Source organism: Phascolarctos cinereus, unplaced genomic scaffold, assembly GCF_003287225.1.
Source record: "Phascolarctos cinereus isolate Bilbo 61053 unplaced genomic scaffold, phaCin_HiC Scaffold_5;HRSCAF=322, whole genome shotgun sequence".
Lineage (NCBI taxonomy): Eukaryota > Metazoa > Chordata > Mammalia > Diprotodontia > Phascolarctidae > Phascolarctos > Phascolarctos cinereus.
Window position 1 is genome coordinate 315,253,751 of NW_027555958.1, and position 21,179 is coordinate 315,274,929.

Genomic DNA, 21,179 nt, shown 5'->3' on the forward strand with positions numbered 1-21,179 from the left:
GCTCATTTAGGATTCTGGTCATAGTAATAATACATGAACTTCTATAGCAATTTAAGCTTTGCCAAACACTTCCCTTGCAACAACACTGTGTGGAAGGTAATAGAATTAACATGACCTTAATGTGAAATCAGTCTGGAAAGATAAGGGCCAGAGTGTGATGGAGTCTAATGTCAAACTCAGGAGTGATTTTACTTTATTACCCTAAAGGCAAAAAGGAACCAGTGGAATTCCTTGAGAAGGAGAGTAATATGGTCAGAACTGAGTTTTAGAATGATCGTTTTGGAATCGTTATCCTCATTTTGCAGGTGAGGAAACTGAGGTATTGAGAAGCTGTGTGATTTGCCCATGCTCACACAAGTCTAAGGCAGCATTCGAACTCAAATCTCCTGACTCTAAGGCCATCACCTATTCCAATATGCTTTACTGCACTTCTCCAACAGCATCATAGGATATTTGAAGTTAGAAAGAACTTTAAAAGTCTTTGAGTCTACCCATCTCTTTTATAGATATGGAAACTGAGTCCTAGCTGGGTTGAATAACTTCCCCAAGGTCACACAGGTGAGTAAGCAGCACAGCCCCGCTCAAATCTATAACAGAATTTGAACCTAGGTCCTCTGGTACCAACTTAATATTGAATTCAGCTGTTTCCTTTTTGGGGGGAGGGGGGATAGACAGGACTGGGGAGAAATAGGGTCTAGACCTGGTAAAGAACTCCTAGTGTGGAAGCTTCCTTCCTGACCCTCATAACATTGATAACTCATAACATAGAACAAATAAACCACATGTTGCTTCCTAACAAAATAATAAATAAATGAACTTGTCAAAAGTATGTGGCACTCTTCTTGATGTTTTCCTTATGCCTTAGATTAACTGGGTCAATGACTTTCTTTGCCCATCTCTGCCACCAGGCATAGCCAATGACCTAAGCCTGGGACTGGATAATATCTTTCAATGCTGGTCCCATTTCTGCCTGAGGCCATTTCTTTAGATTAGGGTAGAGAAAGGAGATGGCAAAGGCAGGGACAAAGTGGAGCTCAGAGAAGCTTGGCCACACAAGCTTCCAATGGATCAGAGCTGAGTCCCTCTTGCTGAAATCCCGATGAAATGAATCTTCGGACCCTGCTTCAGATGCCTGTGGACATCCATGTTGCCATAGCCAAGCAAAAGTATGAGAGATCAGGACAAGAAGCCATGATGGACCCCATATATCCATGTCATCACTTAGATAAATAGATAAGCTCTCTAAATAAATAAATAAATAAAATAGATAAGACCCTGAGATGTTAAGTGATTTTCAAAGATCATACAGTCAATATGTCAGAAGCAGGACATCACACCTAGGATCAGAATTCTGGGGCTTTCTATCCACTATTACAAGTGCCTCTCTAAACTCTCAACCCCAATTGAGGGAGAACCAAGGAAATACAAAGGCAGAACTCTGTTCCCAACACCTCAAAAATATCAGTATAATTAGACCTGACACATGAGTCACCCCAAAGTTCACAAGGGTCCCACAAAGCTCACCAGTTGCTTGACCCTCTGTTGGCTTTCTGGCTCTGCTAATGAGGCCCCCTCCAGTAGGATATCCACGTCATCCTGGGGTCTAGACAAGGGCACTGCCTGGAAATGGCCAGAAGAATTTGACCCTTCCTGCAGAGCAAGCTGGTCCTTTAACCAGTCTGCCCTATCCATGTCCAGCCTGAACCTGGAAGGTTCTGACCAGACCTCACAGGCAACATGAGGTCACCATTTGGGATTGGAGAAAGGGAAGAAAGCCTGCATTCTCTCCTAGGTTTCATCCACTACTGGCTGTGTGACCTCCAATGAGACACGTTCCTTCCCTAGACCTCATATTCCCCATCTCTCCCAGATGGGATGCCCTACTCTGTCTCCCAGGGCAAATGGGAAGCATGAGTGCTTTGAGATCCTAACAAGTACTTTGGGTCCTAAGAGACCATTCTTGCTATCCAGGCCACCGTTTCCCATTTTAGCTATTTCTCCTTGTCCCCACCCCCTAACCTGTATTAAATAGGATTCTGTCCTTTCCTCAGTGCCCTTCAGCACACAGAAGAGAATTTGGAGAATGATTCATCTACCATTTCAAGGCTTTGGGTCCCTTTTATTGCTGAGGGAGGTAGATCACCCAGATGCAACATAGAGAAGGATCAATTAATAATAACAACTAGCATTTGCAAACTTTAAGGTTAATTCATCGGATCCTCACAGCAACCCTGAGAGGTAGGTGCTATTATATCCATTTTACAGATGAGTAAACTGAGGCAGGCAGAAGTTAAGTGACTTGTCCGGGGTCACACAGCTAGTAAGTGTCTGAATGAGGATTTGAGTTCAGGTCTTTCTGACTCCAGGTCCCACACTCTATCCAAGGCATAATAGACAGTCCCACTTTCCAAGCCTTGCTTCCCCCCACCACCAGTACCACTTCTTTCTGCCCCTCATTCCACCTTCCTTCCTGAGTCAGATCTCCCCTCACTCAGGACCACTTCTTTACTTCCCTAAGGAACAGGTCGAGCCCTAAGCAAACACCCAGGGAATGAACAGCTGGGGAAAAGCCACAGATACCCTAATCTGAGCCTTAAGCATCTTCACCCAGCTTGGTCACCATGGGGTTAATGATGTACCAAGTCTAACTCAGTAAGAAGGGGGTGAGGGTAAACAGGACTGTACTCTTTCTTTTGGGAGCCTGCCTCTTCTCCTCCCCTCAGCTCCCACCAGGTCCCCAAAGCTTTTGGTCCTCACTGTCCTTTTCTTTCCCCTCAGCTCCTGTGGGGTGTGATGGCAGGGGAAACCCTCAAGTTTCTAGGAAGGGTCAGAATCTGATATAGGGCTCAGGCCCTTCCCTAGCCCCCTCAAGATGTCCCTAACCTCTCCGGCTCATCCCCTATCCCCATCCCTCCCCCTCAGCTCCTGCCCAGCCTTCTGCCCCACACAGCTGGACTTGCCCCACAAATTCCTGACTCTGCGGAAGATTTGGAATCATTGTTCCTAGGAGATCGGCTCCTACCTGGAGCTGGGACTGAGGACAGGATAGGGCATGGGGCGAATGCCCCTCAGAGCACTAGTGCCAAAGATGCCTGGGCAAGTGTGGGGAGCCAGGCCACTGGTGCTGGAAGAAGCGTCCCAGGCAGCGGGCTCAGCCCAGAGAGCGGCTGCCACGGCAACCAGAGGGATTTACTGGGCTATACCACTCAGCTGAGGGGGGAGAGGGAGGAGGAAGGAGGACAGAGGCCTGGCTGGTACAATTCAGCTCAGCTGCTGGAAGGTTGTGGATCACCCTCTAGCCATGGCTGGACAGAGAATCTAGGTTGGAGGATGCCTGGGACTTCTCCCCTCCTGGCTTGGGGACAGCAGCAGGGGGATTCACCAGAGCATTATCTGAGGGTAACTAGGAAGGGGATGATAGAAAAAGAGGATCTAGCTGGACCAGGAAGCTGCGGGAAATTACAAGACTGGACCACAGAGGCAGGGAAAATGTCAGAGGATGAAAACCAGAGACCTTTGAAGAAATCAGACGTAGGCTGGAGGGAGGAGGGCATTGCTGAGCTGGGGCATGCTACTCTGTCCTGCTTTGTAATCTTCCTCTGGCCCCTCAGCTGATCACATCTCTTCATACCTCCAATGTGAGAATCTGGGGGCACAGGGAGGAGATGGAGGCTGGCAGGATCCTGGGTTCTCCCCTTCCTCCATCTGGTCTCCCTGCCTAAGGAGATTGGGAGCCTTCCTGACACCCCCTCAGGATCTGCCGCCTGCTCAGGGTTCTCACCTCCCCAGGGGCCCCAGGGGCAGGAGGCAGTGCAGTAGTGTCCAGGGGGCTGGGGGACCCTGTCAGGGAGACCTCCCGCAGATTCCTCAGGGCGATCTGCCGCTGCAGCCTCAGAACCTCCTTCTGGGACTCCCGCAGAAGCCGGTCAAAGTCCCACACATTCAGCCATCGGGGGCCTTCCTGCCACACAGAATCCGGACACCATCAGGAGAGTGAGCAGACCAGTTCTCAGGCCCTGCCTACCCTCCAAACCCTCATTTCCCCTGAGCTCTACTCCAGTTTCCAGACGTCACAGTGCAGGATTCCTCAACCTGTCACAGTCATACCCGGAGGCTCTGCCCTCCTTCTTCAGGCATCTCTATTCATCTAACACTCCTCCCTCAGTCTCAGGAAGGCATCTCACAGCTGTGAAACCCACTCCCCTTTTCACAAGCCATATAAGACAGGAAAACTTGGCAGGGGGTCCAGGACTCTGCCCAATGAGGTATAGGCATGTTCATAAGTTCGCATCTACACGTAGCTTCCCACATATCATACATACACACACACACATATATAATTTGGTCCCAGTCACATATATGTACATATTTGTTTATAGATACATTGGAACGTTCATATACAGGCCTACAAAGCATACACATCTATATGTTTATGTTCATATATCCAGCAAATATGGTGCTTACCAACCCCCCAGGAGTGAGGCTCACTTAACCCCCATGGCACAGGGCCCTCCTTTTCTCCCCTCCCACCTGGGCTGTTGCTGGGAGAACCCACTCCCCAGCATTCTCCACCTTCTGCCAATCTTTGCATCTCATTAGCATCTCATCAGCTTCTTAATTATAAGGTAGGCCCTGAGTAGAGTTAAGGGAATGAGAGGAAACCTCTTGGTGGGGAAGGAGAGTAAAAGAAATGAAAAAGAGAGAGAGAGAGAGAGAGAGAGAGAAGAGAGAGAGAGAGAGAGAGAGAGAGAGAGAGTAAAAGGGATGAAGGACCAGCCAGGGAGTAGGGTCTGCTCTGTGCCCACCCCACCCATGCCCACCATACCTTGCCCTTAGAGCTGAGTCGTGCTTGAAGCTCCTGACACTGCTTCTGAAGGTGAGCTATCTGCTTGTCCTTGGCCAGGAGGGCACTAGCTGTCTCACTCAGGTCACGGGCTCGTTGGCTGTCCAGAGCCTTCCTGGACAGCTCCAGGCTGGCACCTGGACAGGGCATGGGAGCATTCACCTGTCCAGGGGCCAACAGTTTTCTTGTTAGAACCTGGCTCCTTCTCTTCCTCACCCTGGTGCTTTCCACTCCCCACCCCCAAACAGGGGAAAGGGTTGAGGCAATATGAGAATGCAGAAGTTTTGGTTTAGGCAGAGGCCTGCGTCCACTGGCTCGCCCAGAATGAATTGTTCTAGGACTGTGATGTGTGGGCAAAAGACACTGCAAACACCCCCCCCCCGAAGGATAGCACCGAGGTTCCAGGTTAAGGAGGAGGGGCTTCCCACATGCTAAGCAGGATTGAAAGAGTTAATGAGGCAATAACTAAGCCTCGGAACAGCTGGGAAGCTAGAACAGCTAAAATAGGGCTGCCACACTGATGGGTGCCCCCTCACACAAATACACACACATACCCAGGAGTACTCAACAGGCCTCAACATCAAATTCAATCCAAGCCTTGTACAGGGGAAGAGATTATCTTTGACCCCTTAGGCCATCCCTCATAGCCCCTAGCCCTCTGAAACTACATCCTCCCAGATTTTATCATTGTTCCATTTTGCTACTTCTCATTTTCTGTGTCTGTCTAGTTTCCCCCAGTCTCCCAATTCCTGTGTTTTCCTGTCAGTCTTCCAATCATGACCACTCTTATCACCAGCTCCCCAGCCCTCCACTGTCTCATCCCCATCCCACAGTCCCCCAGCTCCCCAGCCCTCCACTGTCTCATCCCCATCCCACAGTCCCCCAGCTCCCCAGCCCTCCACTGTCTCATCCCCATCCCACAGTCCTCCAGCTCCCCAGCCCTCCTCTGTCTCATCCCCCCAGCCTCTAGCCCTCACCATGAGCAGGTTGGCCTCCTGAAGCTTGTGGGCCCTCTCTTCTAGCCGTTTGGCAATGACTGCCAGTTCTGCATTCTTCCTCTTCAACCTCCTCACCTTCTCCTCTGTCTCAGGGAAGCTGCTCTTTCGCTGGGAGTAGACCCAAGATTGAGTAGAATGGAGAGGTCTCCTAGCATCCAGCCCTGCCAATTAACCCCTAAACTAGTCCCCTGGTTTCCTACCTCCAGCCCCAAGGCTCTGTGGGACTTGGAGTCAACAGCTCACCCTCTCTGGGCCTTGGTATTTGAAAGGGAAGACACCTCTCTCTCCAAAGGGAGTTGGTGAGTGATGGGGACTAAAAAGTCAGAACACCTAATGCCCATTCCTGATTTTCCACCACCAACCCCCCACCCACTCCCACCTTTAAAGCCTTTTCCTTCCTCTCCAACACTGCCCCGCGCTCAGGTTCCTCCAACCTCTCACCAGCTGTTGGTTCTCCTCCTTCAGGATGGCACATCGACACTGCATTTCACCCAGAGCCCTCAGCAGCTCCATGTTAGGCCTCACCCCACAACCTGAATCCAACCAGGTCTGACATAGGGAAAGGAGAAGGTATGCAGGCCTCAGAGACAGCGCCCCTCCCCAGTAGCCAGGTTGCTCCCCATTCCAAATCCCACCACCACCTCTTTTTACTTGTTCAGCAAGAGTTCTTAACCTGGGGTCTATGGATAGATCTCGGGGGGGGGGGGGATCTGTGAACTAGGATGAGGGAAAAGTACATCTTATTTTCATTAATTTCCAACTGAAATTCAGCATCTCCTTCGATTATTTCAAAACATGATTCCGAGAAGGGGCCCATAGGCTTTACCAGATTGCCAAAGAGGCCCATGGTTAAAATAAAAATGGTTAAGAACTCCTGTCACAGAGTCTAAAGAGAGCCAGAAGACAGGAGGTGGGGAGGAGGTCCTTTTCCCCAAGAACCTTGACCTCTCAAGAAAGTTTAAAAAGGGGAACAAATGGGAAAAGAAAGAGGTTTGCCTTAGTATGCTCTACCCTCCTGGCTCAACACTGGCACCCTTGAACCCTGGGCCCTTCCTGCTGCCATTATGCCATGCCCAGTCCCATTCTCCTGGGAAAGCCTAGCTTCAAGGTAAAAACTGGGAGACTGGGATGGATGTGGGGACTCTGGCCCCTGTCTTTTTCATGGTTCTCTCAATTCTCCCTCTCTTCACACTGCTAGGTTTTTCTGCTAACTCTAGCCCTTTCCTCCAACCTTCTGGCTGTTCACCAGAAGTGATGCCCCTAGTTCCAGACTCCATGGACTTCTCGGCCTCCTGTGAGGTCTGCCCCATCCTGTACTCCCTGTTTTCCATTCCCGCCCCCCTCCTAAGACCTACTCCCTCTAAGCTTCCTTCTCACTTTCTTCTCCCTCCCTCCAAGAGCTAATCACCCCTAAAGAGAAGGAGGCAGTGAGCCTTGAGAATGTGAGGGTTGTAAATAAAGATAGAATGAGGGAGAGGCAAACAGACAGTGCCAGTCAGGGAAAGAGTCAGACCCAGAGAGACAGAACAACATCAAGAAAAGGAGACAGGCAGAGATGGGCAGATAGCGTCACCTAGTCAGGCGCAGAGCTAGACTGACAGAGACCCTGAGAGATAGGGCCTACGGCAGAGAAGGAATGACAGATGCAGAACCAGGCTCCCAGACAGAGAGGGAGAAGGAGACGCAGTGGGGCTGCAGCTCTGGCTAATGCCATGTGCTGAGACTGAAATGGCATCAGTTAGGGGCCCCAAACCCTCACCCTCTCTACTCCCTACATGCCCCTCTAAACCCAGACCCTCCAAACAACCTTCTTACCTGGGGGGAATCCTCAGGTTCCCAACACCGTAGCCTCCTTCTGATGGATCCGGGGCTCTCTGGGAGCTGGGTGGCACTCAGGAGGCTGTTTGCTTTGGGCGACACAGCCTCTTCCCCTCCAGATGGAGTGTCCTCCATCTGTCCAGGGCTCCCAGCCTCCCCTGGCTCTAGGTTCTCCCCAGGGTCCAGCTCTTCAGCCTCCAAAGCCACCAGGGCATCACCCCACATTGAAGCTGTGCTCCCTGGCACACCCCCTGGGTTTGGGGCCCAGCCAGGCCATGTGGGCAATGCCTGTGGTTCCATTGCTCCTTGCTCCCTTTTCTCCCTGGATGGGGAGGGGGAGGAGCTCAGATCCTCTGTGGCACTGCAGGACCCCAGTGCCAAAGCCTAGGGGCATCACCCCCCCAAATGAGGGCACAGCATAGGGTCATATTGGACCAAGACCACTTCTCCTCTGGTCAGTCTCGTGGCTCCACCACACTCTGTCCAAGGTCGGCAGCGAGAGAGCTTTCCTGCCTACAAAGGCAAGCTGAGCTGCTGGAATTGAAGCTGGGGTTTGCGTGTGAGTGTGCGCCAGTCGCTGTGTGTGAGCAAGAGAGGGTGTCCCTGTAGGGGCAATGTGAGGAGGCCAGAGACAGTTTAAGTGGATGAAAGCATGGATCTCCCGTGTGAGGATCAGTGGCAGTATGTGTTGGGGGTGTGTATGTGGGAGGGGGTGTCTTTGCATGTGTGTGTGTGTGTGTGTGTGTATCTGTGTCTTGCTGGTGTGGATTAGCATGTGGGTGTCGCTCTCATTAATTGTATTTGCATGTGTGTCAATGTCTCTGTATGAGTGTCCCTATGTGCTCGAGTCCCCTTCCATGCATGTAGTTCGATGTCTTTGGGTCTAGCTGGCCATCCATCTGAATAGGCTTCAATCCCTTCTCCACAGCACAGACTAGGCTCTGTTTTGGGCTGGGGGCGGGGGTGTTGCTGGTTGCCAGCCCGGCCCCCTTCTCTCTCCCTGTCTGTCTCTGCTCTGTTCTGTGGCTCTTCTGGGTCCTAAGGAGGCCTGGGACGATGTGCCGCCTGCCTCATAGTCTCTCCCTTAGAAGTCGTTGGTTCAGCTCTAAGAAAGCCTGAGTTCCCCCACAGCTTCCTGTACCTCAAGGTCCTTAGTATGGAAGAGGGTCCAAGCACTGGGGTATGCATAGAGATAGGGGGATAAAGAATGCTTCCCCTCCTCCCTCCTCCCCTCCTCACCAGCCAGCCAATGGAAAGCCAGCTGCTGGTTTCCACGGTGATAGCGCTGCAATGGTAGGCAGGATAGATAGGCAGGGTCGGGGGCTGGGGGACTGGGCAGTCCGGTCCTCCTGGGATCTGCTGCCTAGGACATATACAACATACATTCACACTGCTGCTTCCAGAGCACGCTGAGGGAAAGGGAAGGGATGGGACGGGATGAGAAAGAAATTGGAATGCAAGCACTTACCTATCCCTTTCCTCCTCTCTGGTAGCAGAGAGATCTGAGAGACAGCAGTGAGAGGAGTAGAAAGAGAGAGATAAAGAAGGCAAGAGAGAATGAGGGAGGAAGGAAAGAGGGAAGGAGAGAAGAGACAGAGACAGAGACAGAGACAGAGAAAGACAGAGACAGAGAGAGAGAATAAAAAAATGGAAAGGCAGAAAGACAAAGAGGCTGAAAGACTAACAGAGAAATGGGAATAGAAATAGAGAGACACAGAGAGTGAGAAACAGAAATCCCGGAATCCTTCACAGCTCCGTCTCTCTGGAACCTACACGTTTCTCGGAGAAAGCCCACATCCTCTTCAGTCCTTGCCTCTTTCACCTCCAACTTCCAGGAAGTCTCCCCTCCTATCTGCTCTCCATCCTTCCCACCTAGTTAGAAGTCCCTGTGGGTCAGGGATCTGGGAATACATTTCTACCCCTACGTGAATGAAGAGGACATCATTTGTAGTGGTCTGGCGGGAGAGTGGGCACATGCGTGGACTGGATTGTGGGGTTCACATCAGCATAGGGGCTCCTTGGGAACTAGAATAGTATACATTATAATGGGGACAGCTCTACTCCATAGGTATCCACCCTTTCCTCCCTTTCCATGCGCCCTCATGTGGCATTCTGGGGAACAGACAACAGCCCGCTGATAAGAGTTTTCTCAGAATGGGTGATTCTGACAAACTAATGTTTGTGTCACTAGGGAAAGAGGGAGGGGACTGTGTTTGTGTGTAATATGAGTATGTCAGCATATGTTTTAATGGGACACTGTATAAGCATGTCAACGTATGTGTATGTATCCATGTGTGTCAAAGTATATACATATATATATTATATATATATATATATATTTATATGTCCATGTATACGTATATGTCTGTGTATATGAAGAAATATGGTATGGTGCAGAACAGGAGTGGAGAGACCCATGGGTTCCCTGGGGGACAGACACTTTCCCCCTCTAGACCTTACTTTCCTTATTTGTAAAATGAGGAAAATGAGGTTGGACTAAATATCCTCTAAGGTCTCTCTTAACCCCAAAGTTTCATTTCTGTATATGAGCCTCATGTGTTTTATTATTTCCTCTGGGGCTTTGGAGTGACAGCTGGGGTGGGGGTGGAGGTGGGGGCAAGGAGAGGGAGGGGGAAATAGCACCCCCTAGTGGGTATGGATACTTTTCACTTCCTAATGTAGTCCCAGGCCCTAGGTGAGCAGGTATTGGGTAGGGGTTGGAGTGGGTCAAGGGTGCCAGGAATCATAGCCCTTCTGGGTCCTAGGTCTTGCCCCTTTCCTGCTCTCCTGCCGTTCTAAGCTTTTCACTTGTACCCAACCAGTATAGATCCTGTTCTTCTTGCAAGGGGCTAGCTCAGCCCCGGGGTCTGCTTGCCCCTTCCCCATCCTATCCCAATGATCAGTACTCTCTTTAGAGGCAGTAGAGAGGAAGTGAGGTACTGCTGGGCCGCTATGGTGGTAGTGTCAGCAGCCCGAATCTCTGCCCTTCCTCCAAGTCCCAACCCCAACACACTAAAGGACCCTGAAATGCCCACCATGTGCGTTGCTTCTGATTCTCATGGCTGTCCCCCTTTCCCCAACCCCCAGCCACTTAACCATCTGTCACTGTGCCACCAGTAACATAATTCTCAGACGACAAGGAAAGGGGAAATCATTTCTTTATTAGTTGGAGGTCATGAACATAATCATTGATTCCTCCCCCACCCCCATCATCTCTTCTTCCTCCTTGACTCCTGAGGCTTCTGGCTCCGTTGGGCCTCAGGTCCATGAGAATAACATTTCCAAGCTTCTCTGAGGATCTTCCCCAAATTTCAGGAAGGTCCCACCCTCCCACTATGCCCTTATTCCCCCTCCCCAGAACACTGTTTAAGGGACCACAAGGTACTGCCAGCAGTAGAAGGAAAGAGGGAAAGGGGGAAAGGATTATTAAAATTTACAGGCTCTCCTCTGCCCAGCAGAGAATTATCCATTTGACAGCATAGGCTGGGGATGAGTTTTTTAGTCAGCCCTTAGTAGATGTTGCCATTAGGGGCACTAGGCTGGAGCACAGAATGGTCTGGGGACAGTGTTGGTCATTGGGGAAGTATTTACCTGATCCTTGGTGCCACTAGGCTGAGAGTCCAGAAGAGGGGCGGTGAGAGTAATGGATGGCGTGTCTCCGAAGCCCACAGTACACTCATCCATAAAGTAGGAAACACTACACCCTACATTGCTGTTAGTAGTGCTTTCTACTTTATGGGTGACTGCACTGTCTGTCTGTGTCTGTCGAGCTGGTGGGTCTGCCCACTTCCTTCTTCTGCCACCTGCTTTGAGAGAGACCCCACCCCCACCCCACCCCTACCCCAACCCTTACCTTTGTCTGTCTTCCAAAAAGGCCTACCTATTTCCAGTCCCCCCCCCCCAGCTCCAGACTTCTGGGACTCCTTCTGAAGTATAACTAGGGCAGTGAGGGGACCCGCCCTGAGCCTCATGGGCAGTGACTCAGCATGGCGCTCATCCTCCCCTCCTCTCAACCTTCCCCCCCACTTCCTCTTTGGGTACATCTCCTGTCCTCCAAAGCAACCCCCACCCCTACCACCCGCAGCCATTTTCTAGCAGAAACAGGTGTAGACCATGGTTCCCATGTCAATTTACCCCAATCTCACCAAATTTCCATCCCATTTCAATGATCCTTACTAACTTACCCCTTTCCCCAAGAGCATTCCCCTTTTACCTATCCTCCCTTAACCACACACAGTCTCCTCTTCAATGCCTCCCCTAACCAGACCTCCCTGCCTGGCTCTGTTTTCCCATCCCTGCTTATCCTTAGCTCTAGTTCAACTCTCAATTACAAAGAAGCCCTTAGTCTCTTATACCCTGTGGCTCCCTGATGGGCCCTCCCACCAATGGTGAATCCTGGGTGCCACGGATGTGGCCATCTTGGGTGGAGGTAGCAATAGAGGGGTCTGCCACAGGAGGGCCATGGACCTCTCTGCTGTCCCTAATTCCCATCACCAAGCTTCTTTCTGGCACCTACACTCTGGACTCACTAGCTATCTCTGCCACTAAGGGTCTCTGCCACTTCTTCCTCCATCTCTAGGGCTGAGAGGAATTTTTCCACCCTCGTCCCAGGCAGTAAAGAAACAAAAGCTCTGTACACAAGGAACAGCTCCTCTGTTCTCCTCTACCCTCCCCCCCCCAAAGGGTAGAGTCAGAATTCAAACTTTCAAGAAAACTTGGTTCCCAGGCCCCTCCCTTCCTCAGCCTTACAGTTCAAGACTGCCTGCCCTTCCTCAGTTCCTCTGCTTGCCAGCCTGTCTTTCACTCTTTCTGCCCTAACTTCTAACACCTTGAGGCACTACCCTACACTATTCCTCCTCCTCCACTTTCACTCCCCAGACCTTTCCTTCTCTCCTCAAGACCTATGCCAGGCCCAGTTTTTATCCCTGACCTCCATCTTCCCCCCATGTTTGTGAGATGGGGAGAAGGGAGAGAAAGGGGTACGCATCGACACTTACCTGGTGGTACTACCATGATGGAGTGGGTGAGGAGTAGCCTGTGTGCTCCCAGAGCTGAAATGGGGTCTTCTGCTAAGCGGGCACAGTTTATAACCCCACGGACCACGTGGGACTGACCACAGAGTGATCAACCACCCATAGGGCTGCTGGCTCCACCCCTCCCTCACTCCACCCCCCACCCCCACCCCCAACTAGGCAGGCGGCCCCAGGAGATTAGAGAACTCCTCCCCCCACCCTAGTCCCCCGGGTTGGCAAGACAGACTGACAGGAAACCAGTAGCAATGCTGGGTCCTAGGGAAAGCAAGGGAAGGGGGGAGGGGTAGCAAAGGATGCACATACTATGGGTCGGTGGCATCAAAAGACCCTAGACTACAGGTCCCTGCTCTTTCCCCTCATGGGACCTGGCAGGCACGCAGGGCCTCAGTTTTTTTTTTGCTCTATTTCTGGGTGATATATATATATATATATATATATAGATATATATATATATATATATATGTAGATATATATATATATATATATCTTATATATATATATATCTATATAGATATACATATATCTACATAGATGTAGATATATAGATATAGATATATATATATATATAGATATATATATAAGCCAGGCTATACCTCATTTGAGATTTGGAGGAAGGCTCCCAGAGGGCACATGGACTCATGGTGGAATGAATCCTAGAGTGGAATAGAAACCTTGGCCCCCAGTGTGAGGAAATGCTTGTCTTCCCCAGGCTCCTCCAGCCTAGAGACCAGAGAAATCTCTCAACTCTCTTGGCCAGAGGTGATACCCAGAGGTGATTGACTGAGTGTCCAGAAGCCTAAGTCTGGGCCTGCTGCACAACCTTAGTTAAAATATTCCACTCTCTGGGCCTCAGTTTCCTCCAGCAATTGCACTGGAACATAAGGTGGGGTGGGGGAAGGAAGGATAGGAGATTACCCCACTGTGGGGCCACAAGGGAAAAAGAAGCCAGATGAGTCCCGGAATAGGACCAGGAGCCCTTCTCCAAGCATGGGGGCATGGATAGCAGGGCAAGAAAAAATAGATGAGGTCTGAGCAGAAAGGGCAATTGGAGGTGCTTGAAACAGTTTGAGGTAAAGATCAAGAGCCCCCAATTCCATATTCCCTGTGAGACCCTCTTGTCCAGCTCTGGAACCAGAGGAATTCTAGCCTAGAAACATCTTTTCCTAGCCAAGGCCCCCAGAAGCCCATCCAATGTACATCTTTTCCCCTTTGAGAGGAATGAGCCAACTTGGTACTCAAGGAGGGTGGGGGTTGGCAGAGATACCTGAGGCAGGTGTGGGGTGGAGGACTGGGTCTGAAGAGAGTGCCATTTTCTTTCTGGACAGCACAGGGTTGAATTTGTCTCCTCCCTTCCCTGAAGCTCCCAGCCCTGACTGGCCCCCTAAGGGGTTTATGGTAGCAGGTTGAAGGGGGCAAATGGAATGAGGATAAAGTGCTTAGGGGGGAAGGTGAGCAAGAAGGAAGATGGGTGAAGGTTTGGGGTAACTGAAGCGAGAAGCCACCCCCAGGCCCCCCCACTCCCCATCCCCAGAAAAGGAGAGAGGAAGGGACTCCTGGGTGAGCTCAGGGGACAGCAGGTGGGGGAGGGGCAGGGCTCAGCGGATGTGGGCACCAGGCTGGAGGGCCCGCCCACCTGCCCACCCCACCCCCTTCCCTCATGGAGGGGGGCAGGGAAGAGGACAGGAGGCAGGAAGCAGCCTTAGAGTAGGGCCCCCCTGGGTGTGGAAGGAAGAGAGACCATGAAGTGGAGGAAGGAGATGGAGATCTTAGCTGAGCTGAGGATCCAGCAGCCATGCTGAAGAAGGCTACCTGGACTCCAACCCTATCTATGCCATTCCCCCAGTATCTCAAAACACTTAAGTTTAAGACTGTGGGCACTGTGGAATTGGGAGGAATTAATTCTGGGGAGATCTTCAAGAGAGGGTGAGAGTCTCTATGGATCCAGAGAAAGGGGGGAACCTCTAGAAAGACCAAGTGTTCCTTTGTACTAGGGTCCACGGGACCACCCTTTGGGTCCCCAACTCCACACAGCCTCTTCACCTCAGTTCTCTGATTCACAGTCCCCACCTCCCCTTCATACATACAGATGAAAGGACTGACCAGCTTGATTCCCTTACCACACCTCTGGCCTCACCCCCTCCCAGAGCCCTAAGGTGGAAGAAAGGGACAACAGGATAGAGTGGAAAAGGAATTGAGACACGGATGGAGCACAGAAGATTTAGACCTGGAAGTGACCTTGGAGGTCACTGACACCAATCTTCTTATTTTACAGATGAAGAAACTGAAGTCCCAGAGAGGTTAAATTTTTTTCCCCAGGATCACATAGCTTTAGTAAGAAACTGAAGCAGCATTTGAACCCAGGCCTTCCTCATTCCAAGTCCAGTGTTCTAACCACTATTCTATCTAGCTGTCTCATAACGGGACAGAGGTCAGCTCAGGTCTTGCAAGCCAGGAGAAAGGATGATGGTGAGGGAGGAGAGAGAATTGTAAAGCTAGTAGATCACACGGGATAGAATCAGCAATGCAGAAATGTGGCTGTGCTCCTTTAAGAGACCCCTTCACTCCCTACCCCAGACCCTGGGTGGGGAGGGGAAGTGGCTGCAAGGAGTGATAAGGGGGATAAGAGTATCATGTTTGCACAGTAACCTGGGTTTGAACTCCTACCCCTCAGACACTCTTTCTCTGAAGTGTCCTTTTCCCTCAAGGAATTACCCCAGGTCCTCTCAGCAACACTTTATGTCCCTCCCCAAAGAGTGGTTCTCCCCTCCCCAAGTACTGCCCTGGACAAGGTCCCTAGAAAGGCTGAAAAAGGGAAGAAGTCTAGGAGTCCCATAGGAGACCAGAGCTGGGAAATACCTTAGGAATAATCTAGTCCAACCCCTTCATTTTATAGGTGGAAACAGCTAAGGCCCAGCAAAGGCCAGAGACTTGCCTAAGGTCATACAACCAGGGGGTCAAAATTCAAACCCAATTCTAGAGGAAAATAAGGAAAATAAGCTCTGGAAAGCTGGTTGTTAAATTTTCAGTGTGATCGTTTACACCTTAGTAATTGCCAAACAGTACAAATCAGGGCTCGATTTATTTTTGTTGTTGTTGATTGTCTAAACTTAAAGAAAGTGATGGGGAAATTGCTAATAATGCAGATTAAACTTTAAAGTGTTTCCTGCACACACATTTCCCACCCACCCCCCCAGCTGGTTGTTAAACCATTTACCAGAACATCCCTACTTGTTGACTTGACTTCTGGAGACTAACAACTCAGCATTCTTTCCACTGTGACATTCTCTCTTTACAACATGAACCTTTTTGCTTGTACTCAATTCCTCTTCTTCTGTAGAGATGTGTGGAGAAGACCTTGGAAACACCAAGAGTAACCTAGCCCAACCTGCTGAAGCAGGTTCCACAAAATTGGAAGGACTTCAAGTACAGGTCCTGAGATCTGATGGCCGAGGCCTGGCCTACCATCACCAGAAGAATGGCCTCGGAGTGAAGAATGATTTTCAGCCTTGACTCACAAAGTGAGTTGTCTAAGGAAGAAAGACCCTGATGGATGAAATCACAGCTCTTTGATGTATTGAAATCTGTGTGAAAAACCTTTACAGGACTCCTGGATTCTAATCTTGGCTCTGAAACCAATTAGTTTGTGTGATCTAGAACAAATCCCTAACTCTTCCCCAAGCCTAAGTTTCCTCTAACGTTCAGTAACTCTCAGGGGTTATCCTTCCTCTCCACTTCCATGTCCCATTTTCCACAGTATCCCCAGGGTAAAGAGAGGCATTGAATGTACCCGTCACCTCATAGTTCTCCGTACTCTATCTCAGCATCTTGGGCTTATCAGCTGCCAGTTTTCTGAGGAGGGCCCCAAAGTGAGACCTGCCTCCCCTACAGACTCTCCCCACACCTTACCTTGACTTTGTTAGGAGTTTCATCATGCTGCCACCATGGGTGAGACTAAGATAGAGAAGAGATGAAAAGGAAACTGGTCAATAAGGGGCCCACTGAAACCTGGGTTTGGGGGGGGTGGAAATAATATTTTATTTTTTCCAGTTACATGTAAAGATAGTTTTCAACAACCACTTTTCATAAAATTTTGAGCTCTAAATTTTTTCTCCCACCCATCCCCCTTTTCCAAGACAGCAAGCAATCTGATATAGGTTATATATGTGCAATCATGTAAACATATTTCCACATTAGTTATGTTGTGAAAGAAGAAATAAAACAAAAGGGAAAGGCCACGAAAAACAAACCCAAAAAAAGTGAAAATAGTATACTTCAATCTGAATTCAGACTACATAGTTTTTTCTCTGGATGTGGATAGCATTTTCCATCATGAGTCTTTTGAAATTGTCTTGGATCGTTGTATTGCTGAGAAGAGCTAAGTCTATCATATAGTTGATCATTGAACAATGTTGCTGTTACTGTGTACAATGTTCTCCTGGTTCTGCTCACTTTGGTTCAGCATCAGTTCATGTAAGTCTTTCCAGTGCAACCTGGGTTCTAAGCTTCCTCACAGGACCCTTTCCTATCCCCACTTAGGGCCCTTAGCCTTTATTAAGCATCTGCTGCCTGCCAGGCACTGTGCTAAGCATTGGGAAAGAAACATGAGTTCAAATCTTAGCTCTGCTATTTAGCACTTATGTTTCCTTAGGCAAGATATTCTCTGTCTCTCTGGGCCTCAGTTTACTCATCTGTATAATGAAGGGATTGGATCAAAAAATTTCTTCTGTCCATTCCAGCTCTAAGAATCTACAATCCTATGAATGTGCAATGCTGGAGCGAAGGAAGACAGGTGAAGAGGAACTTCAGTTGGGCATATAAACAGCTAATGAGGATTTCAAGTGAGGATAGAGTACCTTACACATAGTAGGCACTTCTTTGTATGAATGAATGAATAAATAAGTGAAGAAGACCAGAGGAGAGCATAACTCTTGTCCACAGGCCAAGATCAGCCCTTTTTCCTCAGCTTCACTGCCTGGAGTTGTGGGGTCTCAAATATAGTTTAAGGAACCCTCTATACCTAGAATGTCATGATCAAGGTTAGCTCATGGGCAAAACTGGAGCATGTGGATCAGGGACACAATCTCACGCATACACATAGAGATGTACAGTCAAGCACACATGTGTCATACAAAGACACATGCAATCACATAATTAAGTACCACCATGGTCAGAATACCAATTCTGCTTTTCTCCAGAATTTGGCTTGTAGGAAATCTAGGTAGGCATAATTGCACTTGTGGCTTTATTCATTTTTACGAGCCCTCCTTTTCATCTTGGCCATCTGCAGATCAATGAAATGAATAGAACCTTTTATTTGAATGTAATTTTTTAAAAATTTTACACAGATATATTGTTTAAGTAAGGTGAATTTGCATGATTATTTTTCAGTGTATACTTAAAAATTGGAAAATGGAGGAAACTGGTTTTAAGTCAACAAAATGACACTGATTTTTCTTCAGGTACTTTTTGACCTTTCCAATACAAACCTACATTTAGAAGCCTTATTTTTTCTATGCATCATATAGTTTTACTAATAGACAGTGAACCCAGCACAATAGATCTCACCTGTCTGAAAGTGCAACCTTGCCCCACATTCAATGTCCCCATTCAATGGACACCTGGCCAGGTGCCATCAGAACAAACTCAGCATAAATCTGGCCTCTGAGTCAAGAAGACCTGGGTCCAAGTGCCACCTCTGACACATATGGGCTGTGTGACCCTATACAAGTCACCTTAACCTTTCAGGGCCCTAAGCAACTCTCTAAGATTATGAGTCACAAAGAAGGTGGTAAACTGCATTGATAAAGGGAGTTTCTTCATCCAGGAGATTTCTGTATCAATGAAATCACAGTTCCAGTTCCTATCATTATTTAAGATAATTATTCAAATCTATGGCTTTAAAATTTAATATTTCAATTTCTAATTTTTACTTACAACTTCACTAATGTGAAAATATGTTTAATGGGTATGTAAATGTAAAGCCTATATCAGATTGTGCGCCGTCTTGGAGGTGGGGGGGAGGAAGGGAGAGAAAAATTTTCAACTCAAAAGCATATGGAAGTGATTGTTGATAAATCAAAATAAATTAACAAAATAAAGTAAAAAATAAATAAATAAATAAAATTTAATATTTCCCTAAATCTTCCTCCAAAGTCTTTCTCTGATGCTGAATCACAGCATGGAGATGAGTCTGTATTCTCAAAGCCTAGGCCAGGGGAGCTCAAGCTTAGCCAGCAACGTCCTATCTGGAAAGGATCATAGACTGAGGTTATTGAAAATGACCTTAGAGGCCATCTAATAGAACCCTTTCATTTTACAGATTAAAAAAACAAAAGGAAACAAAACTAAGACTCAGAGGGGTTAGGTGACTTCCTGGGAGCATAGCTATTAAGTAGCAGACACAGAGTTGCAACTCAGCTCCTCTGACTCTAAGCCCAGCATTCTATCTCCTAGCACGTACTGCTCTAGGCTTCTAATCAAAGTTTCCGGACAGGTATATCTGTGACCCGAGGGATAGCCTAATTGATTTTTACCTAGCCTCAAGTGAGAAGCTTCTCTTCTGAATGATTTTTTGAGACACTGGAAGTCATGAAGAGGCCTGAAAGGACTGGGATCTAGACTGGATGAAAGTATTCACATTGATGAATCATCCACCCTTGAGTTTCTATGTCACCCCCGTTATTCAGTAAACTCTAGTGGTTCCCTATCACATCCAGGATCAAATAGAAAATCCTCTGGCTTTTAAAGCCCTTCACAATCTACCTCCTTCCTACCTGTAGCTCCAAGAAGCTGTGTAGCATGTGCAGAATCACACTCCAGCAAACCGTCTCAGCAGACGGGCTAAACCAGGTTGAGAGTAATTGATAGGACTCAAACCAATAGGTGACTTAGTTGAGGGGGTTGGTGGGGAGGGGGAGAGTGTCTACTCCAAGTGTGAGAAGACTTTCTCTGGTGGAATGGGCAGATGAGAACAATTTGTTCCAACGGTCATGAAGGCAGCTGAAGCAGGCATTGTGGAGTGCTTAGAGCTTGGCCAGACTTTGAAGATGCCAAGGTCAGCCACTGCATCCTAGGCCATCGCTAGTCATCCTGACTTTTGTCCTGCCACTGGACTTTGATGACCCTGGAAGAGAAAGTGAGGCTGATGACCTCGTGCAGCTCTGCCTCACTTAAACTATTCAAGCACAAGTCAAGACAACACCTATGATGTTATTGATTCTCTTCAAAAATGAAGGATGAACAATGACAATTTTTTTAGTCTTCTAATAAGTTATTCCCTTCCATCATGTCCTCTCCAACTCAGCGGCATTGGCGTTCTTGCTGTTCCTCTATCCACAAGACACTCTATGTCCTGGTTCCAAGCCTTTTCACCAGCTGTCCCCCAGGCCTGGAATTCTTTTCCTCCTTGTCTCTGCCTCTGGCTTCCTCCAAAACTCAGCTCAAATCCCACCTTACCCCTTAATCCTGGGTTTCATCCCCCACCCCCTTATGCCCACACAGTGTCTTCCCTCTGAGATTACCTTTCATTTGCCCCATATGTATCTATATGTACAATTTTTTTTTCAAGTTGTTGCCTCCATTGAAACATAAGCTCCCTGGGGGCAAGAACAATCTTTTTACCTTTCTTCATAGTAGGCTCTTAATAAATGCTTGTTGATCGACTGCTTAAGTATATGTGTGTGTGTGTGTGTGTGTGTGTGTGTGTGTGTGTGTGTGTAGTATCTATCTCTATATATTATCCTGCTTTCAAAGGAATCTAATTTTAGGAGTTCAGCTGTATTCAGGAGTGGCTTATTTTCAGACCAGTAGGGGCTATACACATATACATGTATAGAATACATACAGAAGTGCACACACACACACACACACACACACACACACATACACACTGTTGCATAGTCACAAATCAGAGGCACCTACAGGGTCATATTTCAGGGACAAGGTGTGGTAAAGAAAGAATGAGAGAGTTAAATTGAGGGGATGGGGCTGATCTGGCTGCCTCTCCACAAAAGAAGCAACCTCAAATCTCCCAAAGTTAAACCATTCCCTCTCACATGCTTCTGCAATAATAAGCATAATCAATGTGGGTCATTTTTCAGTCATGTCTGGCTCTTCATAACCCCACTTGGGGTTTACTTGGCAAAGACACTGAAGTGGTTTGCCACTTCCTTCTCCAGCTCATTTTACAGATTCAGAAACTGAGGCAAACAGGGTTAAACGACTTGTCCAGAGTCACACAGCTAGTAAGTGTCTGAGGATGGATTTGAACTCAGGAAGACAAGTCTTCCTTCCTCCTGACCCAGCACTCTATCCATCGTGCCACCCAGCTGCCCCCAATCATAATCAATAATCATAATCAACAGCTAATATTTATGTAGTGCTAAGTGCCAAGTGCTTTATAATTATTATCTCATCTGATCCTTATAACAACCCTGCAAGGCGTTATTATCTCCATTATATAGATGAATAAATAGAGGCAGAGGTTAA

The 21,179-nt window shown here is 48.3% G+C and overlaps 1 protein-coding gene across 1 annotated transcript in view; it reads right to left on the minus strand.

The window, feature by feature from the left end:
• TSPOAP1 (TSPO associated protein 1) overlaps positions 1–9,570 on the minus strand; it is a 40,748-nt gene extending 31,178 nt beyond the window's left edge. The window contains 8 exon segments of the mRNA XM_020991887.2: positions 1,525–1,620; positions 3,782–3,961; positions 4,826–5,005; positions 5,821–5,949; positions 6,283–6,390; positions 7,657–7,998; positions 8,000–9,022; positions 9,128–9,570. Of these exon segments, the coding sequence (XP_020847546.2) occupies positions 1,525–1,620; positions 3,782–3,961; positions 4,826–5,005; positions 5,821–5,949; positions 6,283–6,390; positions 7,657–7,998; positions 8,000–8,053 (1,089 nt within the window). The 5' untranslated portion in view covers positions 8,054–9,022; positions 9,128–9,570.
• Between the last annotated feature and the right edge of the window lie 11,609 nt (positions 9,571–21,179).